The 14492-nt window shown below is 53.7% G+C and overlaps 6 protein-coding genes across 6 annotated transcripts; 3 read left to right on the top strand and 3 right to left on the bottom strand.

Annotated features, from left to right (window-relative positions):
* Nucleotides 1-98: 98 nt before the first annotated feature.
* Nucleotides 99-2454, bottom strand: LAESUDRAFT_727717 (uncharacterized protein). Its single transcript, XM_040909275.1, has 2 exons — nucleotides 525-2454; nucleotides 99-463 (listed from the first exon to the last, which is right to left on the bottom strand). Exons 1-2 carry the CDS (start codon nucleotides 1977-1979, stop codon nucleotides 446-448), a joined length of 1473 nt encoding a protein of 490 aa, XP_040762588.1. The 5' UTR covers nucleotides 1980-2454; the 3' UTR covers nucleotides 99-445.
* Nucleotides 2455-2743: 289 nt separating this feature from the next.
* Nucleotides 2744-5618, bottom strand: LAESUDRAFT_750985 (uncharacterized protein). Its single transcript, XM_040911640.1, has 3 exons — nucleotides 5483-5618; nucleotides 3111-5425; nucleotides 2744-3051 (listed from the first exon to the last, which is right to left on the bottom strand). Exons 2-3 carry the CDS (start codon nucleotides 5391-5393, stop codon nucleotides 2959-2961), a joined length of 2376 nt encoding a protein of 791 aa, XP_040762587.1. The 5' UTR covers nucleotides 5394-5425; nucleotides 5483-5618; the 3' UTR covers nucleotides 2744-2958.
* Nucleotides 5619-6918: 1300 nt separating this feature from the next.
* On the bottom strand, nucleotides 6919-7863 carry LAESUDRAFT_285947 (uncharacterized protein). Its single transcript, XM_040901838.1, has 4 exons — nucleotides 7772-7863; nucleotides 7527-7681; nucleotides 7381-7426; nucleotides 6919-7325 (listed from the first exon to the last, which is right to left on the bottom strand). The coding sequence occupies exons 1-4, from the start codon at nucleotides 7772-7774 to the stop codon at nucleotides 7086-7088; spliced, it is 444 nt and encodes a 147-aa protein (XP_040762586.1). The 5' UTR covers nucleotides 7775-7863; the 3' UTR covers nucleotides 6919-7085.
* A 62-nt stretch (nucleotides 7864-7925) lies between these two features.
* Nucleotides 7926-10892, top strand: LAESUDRAFT_285785 (Krr1-domain-containing protein). The gene is made up of 10 exons (XM_040901837.1): nucleotides 7926-8182; nucleotides 8230-8418; nucleotides 8477-8529; nucleotides 8583-8992; nucleotides 9052-9318; nucleotides 9375-9601; nucleotides 9662-10038; nucleotides 10092-10614; nucleotides 10671-10748; nucleotides 10809-10892. Exons 1-8 carry the CDS (start codon nucleotides 8077-8079, stop codon nucleotides 10581-10583), a joined length of 2121 nt encoding a protein of 706 aa, XP_040762585.1. The 5' UTR covers nucleotides 7926-8076; the 3' UTR covers nucleotides 10584-10614; nucleotides 10671-10748; nucleotides 10809-10892.
* A 318-nt stretch (nucleotides 10893-11210) lies between these two features.
* Nucleotides 11211-12124, top strand: LAESUDRAFT_715377 (uncharacterized protein; the record flags this gene model as incomplete). Its single annotated transcript, XM_040907147.1, has 3 exons — nucleotides 11211-11646; nucleotides 11710-11795; nucleotides 11855-12124. 3 exons carry the CDS (start codon nucleotides 11211-11213, stop codon nucleotides 12122-12124), a joined length of 792 nt encoding a protein of 263 aa, XP_040762584.1.
* A 1131-nt stretch (nucleotides 12125-13255) lies between these two features.
* Nucleotides 13256-14288, top strand: LAESUDRAFT_715376 (uncharacterized protein; the record flags this gene model as incomplete). Its single annotated transcript, XM_040907146.1, has 3 exons — nucleotides 13256-13802; nucleotides 13868-13956; nucleotides 14013-14288. The coding sequence occupies 3 exons, from the start codon at nucleotides 13256-13258 to the stop codon at nucleotides 14286-14288; spliced, it is 912 nt and encodes a 303-aa protein (XP_040762583.1).
* Nucleotides 14289-14492: the final 204 nt, after the last annotated feature.

Below are 14492 nucleotides of genomic sequence, written 5' to 3'. Positions count from 1 at the left end.
GGATTTCTGACGAGCGGCCAAAAGCACTCACTTGGAGTGACTACCTTACCACGGAACCTAATAATAATTGAAAATGCCAAGGCATCGAGTGCACGGAATCCGAGTACACCCCTGTCTTCTGTATAATGAATTCCTTGTGAAGCGCTAACTTACAATAGAAATTCCCGCCCCAAAACATGAAAACGAAGAACATATAACCAAGCAAAACATGGGACACAGATCCTTATACAACGCCTTGTCTCGACGAGCAGCCAATAGTTTCCGAGACTTAGATTTCGTAGATGTACAAGGCGAACGAAAGAGAGGGAATCGATATTCAATCCGGGAATAGCAAAATGCCGTGAGCAAAAAGGATTGCTACTATACAACGCACGCAAGTGATAATGCAAGAACGCTTGCTCTCATCAGTTGGAGGAGGTCCCACGGTCGAAACTATCGAGGCTGATCAGAGCTCATCGGGGGCCTGTCCGCACACACAACTTCTCAGATACCACTTACACAACAGAACCATTTGAGCCACCTACCTTTTCCAAGATCCTCCGTAAGACCCGCTGCATGCGATTCTCATCGATGGCACTATCACGCGCCGGCGAGACCGCAGCAGCGAACAACACCTCCGTGATCCTCGATCTCACTCCTCCTCCTCCTCCCGCGCCTGCGGCCCTGCGCAACATATTCGTGCCCAAAAGCAACGCATGCACATGCAGCCGATACTCTGGCCGGTGCCTCACATCTAAATCGCTCCAGAAAATCGACCCGTACGGCTTCTCCATCCTGTGGCTCAAGCCTCCAAGGAGCTCGGAAGCCACTTCAGCGACGGCACTCCTCCATGCCTGACGGTGCAACAAGAAGCGCCGGTAAATGCGTGCGGAGACGCATTCCATCTCCGGGACGTAGCTGTCTGCCGAGAGGAGCATCGCGTACTTCCCGGCATGGGCCGACTCCTCGGGCCATCCGTAGTGCGCTGCAAGTAGGTATACTTGGAGCGGGTGTGTTTCGACATGCTCCATGAGCATGCGCTTCGCCGTGCCTTTGGCGCCGGTGATTTGGTACTCGTGCGCGAGTCGCAGGTCGGCGGTTAGGGTGTCCCAGCTCTCCGTGGCGGGATCGGAATTGGGGTAGCAGAGCTGCAGGAGGCGGAGCAGCGTGCGGCCATCGAGAGGGAGGGCGATGATGCGGTGGCCGTCGTCAGAGATCGAGTCACTGGGACTTGTGTGAACGAGCCTTTGCGCTAGCGTCTCCGAGGCGAGCTCTATGACAACCTTGTTCACGTAAAAATCGTGATAATCGTAAGAGCGAAGGATCACCGTATCAGATGAGATCGACGGATGCGCAAATGAAGAGGGAACTATGAAATCACTTTGCATTCCATCTCCTGCGGCAGTGTTCGGCGGCGGGTTGCAGAACGTGAACGGTTCGCTGATATCGCGCCCGACCGTATGCATACTGTGGAACTCCAACAGGCGGAAATACTGTGCCGCCGTGATGGCATCCATGTCGGGGACGTAGTCTTGCACCGTCGCACGGGGATCCTCGCACCACTCAAGTGTGGCGTCCCTAGCTTCCTCTTCAAACTGCAGCTCGGGGCTGCACGCGATCGCGTACAGCCGCAGGGCATCGTCAAAGACGGTCAGCCCGCGTCTGAGCTGCGCGACGATGTGCACGATCTGGTATTTCGCGGCGGCCTTGAGCACGGGTCCGACCTCCGCGATGCTGGTGAATATGGGAGATTCGCCTGGGTATATTAGGCATAGCAGACGCTCTAGCGTCTGGCTGTCTTCCGTGGCGTCAAGGATCTGGAGGTCCGAGTGCGTATTCTCGGGGCCGGCGGGTGGTGGCAGCGTCGATGCGTCGCGGAAGAGCGGCGACACCAGGCCGAGGATGAAAGTGTTCACGCAGAATTGCACGCCGTCGGACGATTTGATGATTATCATGTCCGGACACTGCTTGTTGAACGGCGGAGGGGCGTTAGTCTCCATTACGAGCGGACACAGTCGGCGTGAAGGAGCGGGTAAGTTGACGGTAGACGGTGAACGTCGAGCTGCGGGGATCGCACGCGAGGGAGGATGCCGTCCAAGGTGATGGCGCCAGAAGCCTTCAAGCGCGCCTCGTGTCTTTGTATTTATGATTTCTTGTCCACCAGAACAGCCATCGCCTCGCAACTCAGGGCAGCTAAGCTTCAGCATAGCTACTGCACCGCAGTCCGATTATTTGGGAATCAAGGGATGCTGTAATTTTGGTCGTAGACAACCCGGGTGGACCTAACAAGCAGGTTATACGTGAGAGCGGACAGCATTGATTGACGCGCGGTGACACGATAGGACGATCAATTCCCATGGCCACAGCATTGTTCAGCCTGCACAGGTCGAGCATATTCACCAGGAAAAAAGCAGGTACATGTTAACGGCGATGACAATTTTTGAGGTCGTGAGCGGAATGCATTCACAGGAGTTGCCATCAAAGAATATTGATTCCAATGCCTAAGATCTCAGACATTACCGTCGCTGATCTTGTTCCATCTCGTGGTAGGAATAATTGACGCTGTAGCAGTCCGTCGAATTGAGCGCAGACGGGGCGCAAACAAAGAATCGCAGATGGATCCGCCATTTTCACAGCCCGCGATCCCCGACCGTGACAAGCCATGCGTGACATAACATAACATGACCCGTGACGTAACGCGTCGAACGTCAGCCAGAAACGGCTGATATCGAGCGCGTCGAGTTGTCGCTGGGCTCCGACGATGGCTCAGTTATCGACAGATGGAATATTATCAGTGTCATGTGTTATCATACACGGGCTATTTGGTCACAGTTACATAGTCGGTCGTGAATTCATAGTTGTCTCAAACATAGTACTCATCAGTAACGCAAATTGGGCGGGGAGGGGAGATCACGGAAAAGAAGGAAAGGAGAGTATCATGTTGAAGTATTCGTACACACCGACGCGCCGAAAGCATGCTCAAATCAAGAAAACGTCCTCCTTTTCCAAGCTATAATCCTCGTCGAGCTCGCGGAAATAATCAATGCGAGCTTCTCTAGCACGGGTACGCTCCTGCATAACGACATTCAATGTAAGCATCTGTCAGCACACCGCGATATGATACCACGTACCTCGCGCTCGTCCGTGTCAACGTCGTCGTCGTCATGATCCCTCGCTCGTTTCTTGCCCTTCGTGTCCTGCTTCTTGGCCGCAGCGGAGCGAGTTACCCGTGTACTTGTGCGACTGCTTTCGGCTGCAGCGGATGCGGATGCAACTCCGCGTCCACGCCCTCGCCCACGCCCACGTCCTCTTGTGCGGGTCGCACCTTGACCCCTAGTTGAAGCGCGAGTTGTCCTCTTGGGAGGCGAGCTATCCTCGCCTTCGCTGCTATTCTCTCCCTCTCCCTCGCTCTCCTCCTTTGTAGCCTGCACTTTACTCGCAACCCTGCCACGTCCACGTCCCTGACCGCGCCCGCGCCCACGGCCACGTCCACGAGCAGGCGCAGATCCAGTCGCACTACGAGCGACGCGTTTGGCGGATCGTTTCGGAAGCAGTCTCTCCAGATTCCGTGCCACAGCCATGGGATCCTCCTCCTCCTCCTTCTTTCCACGAGGCCTCTTCCGGGTGCGCTCGTGCTCCTTTATCCGCTCAGCCAGCACGCTCTCCTGATCATCCTCACTGTCCTCCTTGTCGCTCTGCTCATGCACGTCTAAAGCGGGCGGCACAGCGTCCAAAGAAGGCCGCAAAGCCCTCTCATGAGCCATCCGCGCGCTCGTACGCCTCGCAGACGCCGCCGCACTAGGAGAAAGTGACAGATGACGATCGCTCTCAGGGCTCCTGCTCCTGGAGCGAGCGCGCAGAGCCACCGTAGTAGGCGACGGCTCGCCGACATTGGAGCTCGAGGACTCAAAGCCGGGAGACGGCAGCGGCGAGCGCTTATGTGCGGTCTTGGGCTTGTGCGGTGTAGGAGGCGGCTTGCGTATGGGCGTCGGGGTGACATCTCCAGTGGGGTATGGGAATGGCACCGAAGCGACGTTCTCCTTGTCTTCGTACTCCTCATCGTATTCCTCCTCTGGTTCCTCAGGTGACCTTTCTGCTCGCTCTTGCACTCGGTTTTCATCCATATCCTCCACTTCTTGCTCTTCTTCAGGACTGTCACGCGTAGCCTGTCTGGACGGCCCAGCTCGATTGGGACGAGGACTGTCGATATACAGATCGTCGATATCGGAATTGTGGTAGAGCCACCGCTGAGCATCGGGCTCAGGCTCGGGAACCTGCACGGAGTCTGAACTTGCTATAGAGGGTGACGGAGAAGGCAATGCAGTGGCAAGCGTCCCAAGCGGCGCGCGAAGAGGCACCACAGGCGCCTTCCCTTTGCCTTTCGCATTGAATCCGCGCAGCGCCTTCAGCTTTCTCTCTGCTGCGAGGAACCCGAATGGATCGTCCTCGTTTGACCCTGGCGGCCTTTCTGTGTAAAAGGCGCCGGTTGGTATGCCCGACTCCGCGTTCTCCTTGTCCTCGATTTCCTCCTCATCATCATCGTTCTCGCGCTCCTCGATAGCAACGCTATAACTTGCATGAATTTCCACCAACGCACCACGGCCCCTTGCAGACGGCGCCATAAACGGAGAGGAAGGAGGAAGAGGCGAGCGCTCTCGCTCGAACCTTGCGCGTGAAGCGCTGGCTACCGCCGGCTGATGCTGCTCTGGAATGCGAATGGGCATCTTGTGCAGCGGCAGCCTGGGTCTGCGGCGTCTGAAGCCAAGCGGAGTGGACTGTGCTAGTAGGGGCGTAGCACTTGACATGACAGGTGTCGGGCTTTCCGGTACATCCTCCGTGTTGGCAGGTTCCAGCAGCGTGCGCACATGCACGGGCTTCGGGGTTGGCGGGACGAAAGATGGGGTCTTACTCTCGCCGCGGCCATACAATGGCACGCCGGACGGCAGTTTGAGCGAGCTCAATGGCTTGCGGAACTTGACCGGGGACGGGCTTGCCGTCGCGTCAAATTCAGACCCAGAGTCGGAAGGTGCGTAAACGTCATGCACATGGACGGGTCTTGGAGACGGAGGGACAAGATGGGGATTGCCATTCTCGTCTGTGACGTACGAAGTAGCCTCCACAGGTAGTGGGAGCTCGCCCAGTGGTTTGCGAGGAACAATACTGCTGTCATGAGCCTCCTTCGTAGTCTTATAGGCCTTGACTGGCCGGGGCGTGCTGCCAGGTGTCCTGTCTTGAAGAACTGCCTCGTCTGTGACGTACGGAGTAGCTTCCACGGGTAGTGGGAGCTCGCCCAGCGGTTTGCGAGGAATAGTACTGCTGCCATGAGCCTCCTTCGGAGTCTTGTGAACCTTGACTCTCTGGGGCGTGTTACCCGGTGTCTTATCTTGAAGAACAGCTTTTCGTCGTTCACGCATGGGTGCTTTAGCAAGATCGATAAATAGCTTGGCTGCGTGGCCTGCTAGTCAGATCAGGCTGAACACAGTGATCGGACACGGCCACGCACAGAGGTATGTATTCAAAAGACTCGCGAGTACTCGATATTCAATGAGAAGGCTGCGATAGTTGTCGGGTTTGCAATTCACAGAGCAAAAAAAAAGTCAATGAAAGTGCGGACGACGTGGTGGTTGGTTGAGTTCGAGTTTACGCCCAACGTGACACCCCGTCACGCAGTCGATTCAGTGATGTCACTTGTGACTATAGTCTTCAACCATTACACACCCAAATTTTGTGTACAAGCACATTTCACTTTCACCTCAAAAAAAGTACACATACATATCTATCGAGTGCATTCAAAAGCATATTTAAACGAAGTTTAAGCAAATAAATAGAACGGTGATGCACCAAACCAAAAGCAGTTACCGACTCGGAAAATGCGTGTCTCCCGGGGGCACAGCCGGCAAATCCGAGAGCATGGGAGTCTAAGGGTCTCCGAGGGTCTGGGGTAGTACGAGCACACCGCATCCGATTGTCTACATAGGCTCTGATCCCAACAGATCTGCCTGCGACGGCTCCGTTACATCCTGCTGCTCACCCAAAGTCTCTTCCTGCATCGGTCGGAGGGTTCTGCCGAAGTGAAGTGGGATGACTTTTGCCCGTGCTGTAAGGAGATCGACTCTACTGAAATATTGTTTACACCAGTGAAAGAATATTTCTCTAGAGTCGATTCCCTCACACCATCCACATTGAATACGCAGCTCGCAGTGAGTTCGCAGATGCTTCTTTACAGGCATCTCCGAACTCACTCGTGAATTTTCATCTTTTTTTTTTTTGCAATCCTGCCAGCAACGAGAAGCATTGACAACTTTAAGATAAAGAAGCACATCAATCTTAAAGACGGCAAATGGAGGCTCTGCCAGCTATCAAACCTGTGACCGCAGGGTTGGCCCTCAATGAGCCACCTGCAGAGGTATTCCACATCTGCAGATGGCTCATTGAGGGCCTGTTCATCGTTCTCGTCTGCGTTCTCATTCTAATCTTCCTGATTGTCATGCGGAGAGGGAGCTTGATGACCTGAATTAGTCGTTGTGTAGGTCATACCCAGACAAGCCATGAATGTCTGCTGTGAAGAAGGCACAGGACTGAAGTTGGGATATCCGCCATGCGAAGGGGTCTCTGTATGAGGAGGAGCTAGCAAAGGCTGACAGAGCCGCTAAAGCAGCTGTGTATCGAACCGCTGGGAAGGAGAACGGGACCATCTTCCCTCATCTTTCTTCCCAGCTGTTCGATACAGGACTGGAGAGAAGGCTGTTAAGACCTGATGATTGGCCCGCTGCTGGGCATATTTTCGAATGATGGTTGGAACCAAGCGACGGGCGGCGGTGACATGAAAACTTTCATCCGATGGGACGAAGAACGCGCAACCCAACCGTTCTTCACTATGGCTTTTTCGCATCCGGAATGTCTTCCAATCGACTCGTAGCACGCGACATCTAAATGTATGTGTGCACATAGAGTTGCTCATCGGATTATAGCTATATATGATAGGGTATTCATTGACAGAACTAAGATAGTACTTTTACAAAGAATGATTGAAATGTCCGCGAGTGTCAAAGCCCCCATGGTAAAGCACACAGCAGCTGCGATGCTCCTCGACAAAGCGTTGTGGGCTACGTGTCTATATCTTGCCGAGAGACAGTTGGGTCTGTATACTCGTGGTTGCATCTTGTACAGACGTAGAATAGGATCATGCGTGTTTCCTTCCGTTTTGACTGATCCTGGAAGTACACAGCGCTGTGAAGGGTTCTCCATCTGTGAGCCACCCCAAAGAGACAAAAGATCTCAGTGAGAACGGAGGAAGATACGCACTCGTTATGATGACATGAAGGACACTCCATGTTCGCATGAGCCTGACGGGTTAATGAGGATCGTCCACTACTGAGACGGAGACATGCACATGCGCACCAGTGTAGGATCGTTCATGAGATCCGTGGTCACGCCGACCTGCTCTCTACCTCAAAGCGTCAACTCAGTTCCGAATGAGAAAGCAGAGCATTGCAGAGATGCATGGAGAGTCCATGGGCACCGCAATGTGTACAAACGCAACTCACTTTGTAACGGTAAGCAAATCGTTCCGGTATACACATTTGTTCTCGCCAATCTCATCGTAATTGCATATTCTGCACGCATAGACCATAATTCTTCGCTGCTGGTCAGCCTTCGGGTACAAGAGATTGTTGCATTCCGAGCAGAAGTGTAGTGAAGCCTGACGGAAGGTGAGAATGAGTGATCTTAGTCATCAAGAGAGGCGGCACATTTCTCCAATCACCACAGTGTACAAGAAAATGATACGTACCATGTCGACAGTAAATCTTGAGAACGGGGAAGAAAGAATCCACTCGGCAACAAAGGCAGGAAAAGGGGAGATGAAGGACCAGTGGCACGAATATGAGAGACTAAGCGCCCGTATAGCGCTGAAGATCATTGAAAGCACGTGCCCTCGATTTGTTTTCGGTTTGCTAATTCGAGTCTTGGTTTCCTTCGTCCATCCGCTCAGCGACGTACGGCTAGCTTGCTTTCCCTTCATTTGATCCTTGTCCTGGTGCTGGAAATAAAATCTGGGACTTGAAACTGTGTCCGTGCGATTTTGCCTCGGTCACGATGCTCTCGGAAGACTCGGACACTGAGGATATCCACCAATTTACCATCAATGAGCATTACGCCAAGGCGTTCGAATATCGCAAGGAGCGAGAGGAACTAGCGAAGCGTGCGTGTTTTTATGCAGAACTATTTGTGATTAGACTGATTGTGTAGTCAAGGAGAAATATGGTTCTGACATCGAGGAGGATGACGCCGAGGAGGAAGACTCTGAAGAAGACGAGTCGGAAGACGAGGACGGAGAAGAGCTCACTCCTGCGGTTGATGCCGCCATTCTGCGGACCTTAGCACGTATCAGGCGGAAGGATCCATCGATATATGAGAAGGACAAGGATGTGTTCGAGGGTACGCCAAACAACGTTTGTTACGTGTGCTCCGGTTCGCACTAACTATGAGAGCACAGAGGAATGGCAAAAGACTGGGGATGCGTCGATAGCGCGGGTGCAGAAGGATAAGGTATGTATGCCACTGATCTCGTGCAACGTGACATGCTCAACCCACGATTGTAGTCTAAGCCTCTAAGGATGCGCCAACACGCGATCGCATCCGCGCTCAAGCCAGAATCAAGATCTTCCTCCCCTGAGCCGTTGACGCATGTGCAAGAGCAGGCTGCCCTTCGCCAGGAGACGATAGCCGCTTTCCACACCGCTGTTGCCGAGGATGACGACGACGGCTTCTTGATTCCGCGAGATAAGACAAAAGATGACATTGAGCGGGAGGAGGAAGAGTATCGTGCGTTTTTGGAGAGGGAGGTCGGGGAGGACCTGAAAGAGATTGTGACCGTTGAGATGACGGAGGTCGAGGTGACGAATGAGGAAGAAGGCGAGAAAGCTGAGAAAAAGAAGAAGAAGAAGAAAAGGAAGGAAGAAGGCAAAGTCCAAAAGAGCAAGCGGGAAGAAGATCGCGAATTCCTGATGAAGTGTGCTCAATTTGCGTTATGAGTTGCGAAAGGATGCTAATCATTAATGTTCACATTAGCTACATTTTGAACCGCGGGTGGATCGACCGTTCCGCTCGCCGTCTTCCCACTTATGACGAAATTACCGCTTCTAAGAAGGGCAAGCGGAAAAGACAAGACGATCAATCGGACGCAAGTCTCCACTCTGACGTTGATGAGGATGTCAAGGATGAGAGTGCGCCCGAACAAAGCGAAGGAGAGAATGAGAATGAGGAATTCAGCGAAAATGAGTTTGACGACATTGCAGACCGGTTCGAGAGCTCGTATAATTTCCGGTTTGAGGAACCGTACGTGTTCATCATGTCTCCCCGACCGGAAGCTTCCTCATGACGTCTTTCTACAGAGATGCCGATACCATTGCAAGATACCCACGAAATATTCCCTCGCTAGTCCGGAGGCAGGATTCATCGCGTAAGGAGGCTCGTGAAAAGCGTAAAGCTCGTAAGGAAGAGGAGCTTCTTAAAAAGAAGGAGGAGATCAAGCGGCTCAAGGCACTGAAGATGAAAGAGATTCGCACCAAATTGGAGATGATTGGGCGAGAAGGCGGGAAGAGTTTGGAAGCCAGCAAAGGTATTCCGTTCACATCTTAGTCTCAGCATTCAAATAACTCATTCGAGATTGTCACCGCAGCGTTACAAGAGCTTGACTTGGAGGGCGATTGGGACCCGGAGGCCCACGAGCGACAGATGGCTGAGCTGTACGAGCGTGACGACGAGGGCGAGATCGATGACGAAGAGAAACCTGACTGGGACGATGACATCGACATTACGGACATCGCCCCTCCAGAAGAGGAAGCGTCCACGTCAAAGAAGTCCAAGAAAAAGAAGAAAAAGAAATCGGTTGATGATGATAGGATGGATGAGGGCGGAGTGGACGTCGACGAGATGGATGCGGAAGCGGAAGATCCTGCCATTGACGACGAAGAGTGGGACGGGACGGAAGATATGCGTAAGCGCAGACTGGATGAGTACATGGACGAGCTCTATGGGCTGGAGTTCAACGACATGGTACGTCCGTCTGGGGAATCCCGTTCAGGTGGATCTAACCCGTTGCTGCGTAGGTTGGCGATATGCCCACGCGGTTCAAATACACCAAAGTTTCTCCTCAGATCTTCGGGCTCTCACCGGCCGAGATCCTCGTGGCGACGGATGCAGAGCTGAACTCGTACATGGGCATCAAGAAGTACGCGCCGTACCGGAAAGGCGGACAGTGGGACCAGACGCGCGGAGCCAGGCTGAAGGAGCTAAAGGACTCGCTGCGAGAACGTGGTGTTGATACCAGACCCGAAGGAAAAGGCGAGAATGCGAAGAAGAGGAAAGGCAAGAAGGAGCGGATGAAGGAGCGCGGGGCTGCCATTGATATAGCGACATCGGGAGAGCCTAGCAAGGAGGATGAGAGCAGTGCCACAGGGCGCCAGGATGCGGGAAAGAAGGCGAAGCGGAAGTCCCCCGAGTCTGGCGACGCTGCGGAGGAGGCGGAGCAAAATGCGCAGGAACAAGGCGCCGTTTCGAAGAAGAGGCGGAGACGGCACAGGAAGTCGGAGCAGGCGTAGATGCTGTCGAAAGGGGGGCTTATAATTCTGCGTTCGCGTAGTACTCTGAGCGGTAGTCTGATTGCTCATGTGTCTCTTCTCGATCAGGTCAATCTCATTGCGGTCGTTCAGCAGATCGCATCTGGTACTTATGTGCTGCAGGCGTGTGATTTTCTAACACTAATGGTACCGTGCATTCGGGCTCTTTCTCGAGTCTCATGCTCACATTGTCTGGCCTCCAAAAAGGCATGGACCTGCCTCATAATGAGCTCACACCTCGTCATGGCACTGGGGGCCTAGTGTCGCGTGGTGGACCTGTAGGGGCTCAGTATCAAAATCCAGCTAATCTGCACCCTATGCCGACACACCCAGCGAAGGGCATGCCGTATCAAATCGCTGAGAGTTGCTTCATCCTGCTCCTCAATCTCGCGGCCGCGGAGATTCGCACAATGTACACAGCATGACACAGCCCCCCGGGACGGCTCCGCCCCTTACGTACGATCGCGCGGTCAGCGCTGATCGATGTGGCCATTACCTACCGTGCCGCCGGCTGCTCCATGGGAATCAAAGGGACAGCCTCATGGACAGGGTATATACAACCACACACCACTATCTCACTCACCCCTCATCAGCACCCACCTGCAAACGATGAGCCGCACGTACGACCCGATTGAAAAGGCCCCTGTTCCCCGTCAACAGCAGTATCCCTTATCAGGGGACCCATCGCAGGGCTATTCCATATCATGGAATGATGCAAGCTCGGTCCCACCGCCGGCGTACGAGACGGTGATTGGCAGTCCGGAATTGAACCCCTTACAGAGATCGCCCCCTGCCAGCCTCGCCTATCCTCCCTTCCAGCCCGCTACCCTCGTCAGCATCAGCGAGAATCTCCAGAACGGATTCCCGCTCACACTCCCTCCGTCTGCCATCATGCCACACCCTTTCACGCTGCACGATGTGCATGAGCAGGATTGGAAAGCGTTCTTGCTTGACGTCCAGGCGGCTGCGCCATCGACGTCCAACAGCAAGCCGAGGTCTGGACAAGGGATGATGTTTATGATGATGCCGATGGCTGCTGCGATCGGTGAGTCGCTTCGCCGGATTCACGCTCCAGTGTAGATGGTAACATTATTCTCTCGATTTGTAGGTGCTGCAGCGGCTAGACGCAGGGCTAGCCAGGCAAAGGAAGACGGATTGAATCATGTCCACGGCGCAATCGATAGCTGGAACAAAGTAAGCAAGACCGTTCGATGACGCTTCCCTTCACAACATTGATCCACACTTCTCTGCAGTACTTCTTCCATCCGCGTCGCATGCATGTATCCCTCACACAAGACCGAGCCGGCGGGTCTGGACCTGACATCTCATCAGACGATGAGAGCAGCTCGGACGAGGCTGCAGGCGCGTCAACCTCACTGATGTCCAGGCGAAGGGAGCGAAGAGAGTCGCGAAGGGCCCGAAGGACTGAACGGCGGCAGGAAAGACAGGAAAGGCGTGCGTCGAGGAGGTCCCAGGGCGGAAAATGGCGCATTGTGGTCACGTATAGGGATCGCAATATGTGAATAAGCTATTCATGTCATCACGATCTTGTGTCAACTTCCAGCTCATAGAATGGACGGTAGGATATTCCTAGTACGGCCAATGGGACATTTATGCTCTATGCTGAATGTGGGATGTTCAATATCCCGAACAGCATGGCTTAAGATGCAATTTGTCTCATCGTGTACAGTGAAGACACATCGACGAGCACTTATCGTGAATTCTGCGTAAGAAAATATAAAAGAATTTCGTTATACACTCATGTTGCATGACGGGCCGCACAACTACTCGCGACGATTTCGACCACTTTCTACAATCCCTCCTACGAGGAATACCGTAATAAATGACCGAGAAGAGGTACGCGTACTACAGAAGTTATCTAGCACGCCCACGCACCGTTGACTCAAGTGGCACCAGACGCGTCGCGTCGCGCCACAAACGCGTCCTGTCACGGTGTCAAGTGTATGTAACGCGTTTCCGTGACATCTTCCGCCAAGCCACCATGCCACCCTCGCGGTCTCTCGCAGTCTCTTCGACCCGCATTCTCATGTGAATGTCCTATCCACTTAAGTCTAACAAAACACGGTGAACAGAGGACTTTTTGGTCACCAGGGGCTGCCGAACGATGAAATGTCTCCAGGGAGAAATCCTTGCAGCGACGATACACATCAGTGGGATGTCGGCACGGAGGGATGTATCCTGCTCAGGTTGAGTACAAGCTGGTCTATTGTGATGTGTATACTTGTATTCCTACTCATGAACCATGCAGATTCATGGTATTTCCGACACTGTAGTCTGCTCACCACGATGCCTCCTCTCAGACTCAGCATCTCGGAGGAGTGCCTACGCACGCTGCCTTGGTCGCAACCAGCCGATGGTGGAAAGCATAGAGCCTGAAATAAGCTCCTCACCCGTCGAGCCCTAGTGTCGCGTGTGGTGGACTTTAGGGGCTCAGTATCCAAAACCCAGCCAATCCACACCCTATTAGCACGCACCAAGATCGCTGAGAGTTGCTTCATCCTGCTCCTCAATCTCCTGGCCGCGAGATTCGCACAATTAATAGACACAACCCCGAGTCGACTCCGCCCCTTGGCACGATCGTGCGGTCAGCGCCGATCGATGAGGCCATTACCTACCGTGCCTCGGGCTGCTCCATGAGAATCAAATGCAAGCTAGCGGGACAGCCTCATGGACAGGGTATATACAAGCGCAGCCAGCACGCATTCACCCCTCCATCGACTCCTTACAGCAGCCGCCTGCAAATGAAGAGCAGCACGTACGACCCGACTGAAAAGGCCCCTGTTTCCCGTCAACAGCAGTGTCCCTTACCTGGGGACTCATCGCAGGGATATCCCGCATCCGAGTCATGGAATGATGCGAGCTCGGTCGCACCGCCTGCGTACGAGACGGTGAACGACAGTTCGGGGACGAACCCCTTACAGCGCTTGCCTCCGGCCAGCCTCACCTACCCACACTTCCAGCCCGCTACCCTCGTCAGCGTCAGCGAGAATCTTCAGAACGGATTCCCGCTCACGGTCCCTCCGTCTGCCACCATACCACACCCTTTCGCGCTGCACGACGTGCATGAGCAAGATTGGAAAGCGTTCTTGCTTGACGTCCAGGCGGCTGCGCCGTCGACGTCCAACTGCAAGTCGAGGTGTCCAGGGATGATGCTTATGATGATACCGGCTGCTGCGATCGGTGAGTTGTCTCGCCGGATTCATGTTGCAGTGGAGATGGTAACGGTTTCTTTTTTCGATTTCTAGGTACTGCAGGGGCTAGACGCAGGTGTAATAAGGCAAAGGAAGCTGACGGGCTCAATCATGTCCATGGTACAGTCGACAGCTGGAACAAAGTAAGCAAGACTCGATGACGCCCTCCTTCATAACACTGATAGAAATTGTTCTGCAGTACTTCTTCCATCCACGCCGCATGCATGTATCCCTCACACAAAACCGAGGCGGCGGTTCCGGACCCGACATTTCATCAGACCATGAGAGCAGCTCGGACAAGCCTGATGCAGGCGCATCAAACTCGCTGCTATCGAAGCGAAAGGAGCGAAGAGAGTCGGGAAGCACCCGTAGGACTGAACGGCCGCAGGAAATACAGGAAAAGCGTGCGTCGAGGAGGTCCCAGGGCGGAAAATGGCGCATTGTGGTCATGTATAGGACCGCAATGTGTGATTAAGCTACTCGTGTCATGACGATCTTTCGTCGACTTCCAGCTCATACAATGGACAGTAGGGTATTCTTAGTACGGCCAACGGGACATCATTTATGCTCTATAATGAATGTGGGATGTTCAATATGCCGAACAGCATGGCCTAAAGTACGCATTGTCTCACCCTGGACAGTGAGGACACATCGACGAGCAACTATCACGGGAATTCTG

Source organism: Laetiporus sulphureus, assembly GCF_001632365.1.
Source record: "Laetiporus sulphureus 93-53 unplaced genomic scaffold LAESUscaffold_30, whole genome shotgun sequence".
NCBI lineage: Eukaryota > Fungi > Basidiomycota > Agaricomycetes > Polyporales > Laetiporaceae > Laetiporus > Laetiporus sulphureus.
Note: the sequence above shows the minus strand (reverse complement) of the source record. Positions and strands in the feature narration are given on the sequence as shown.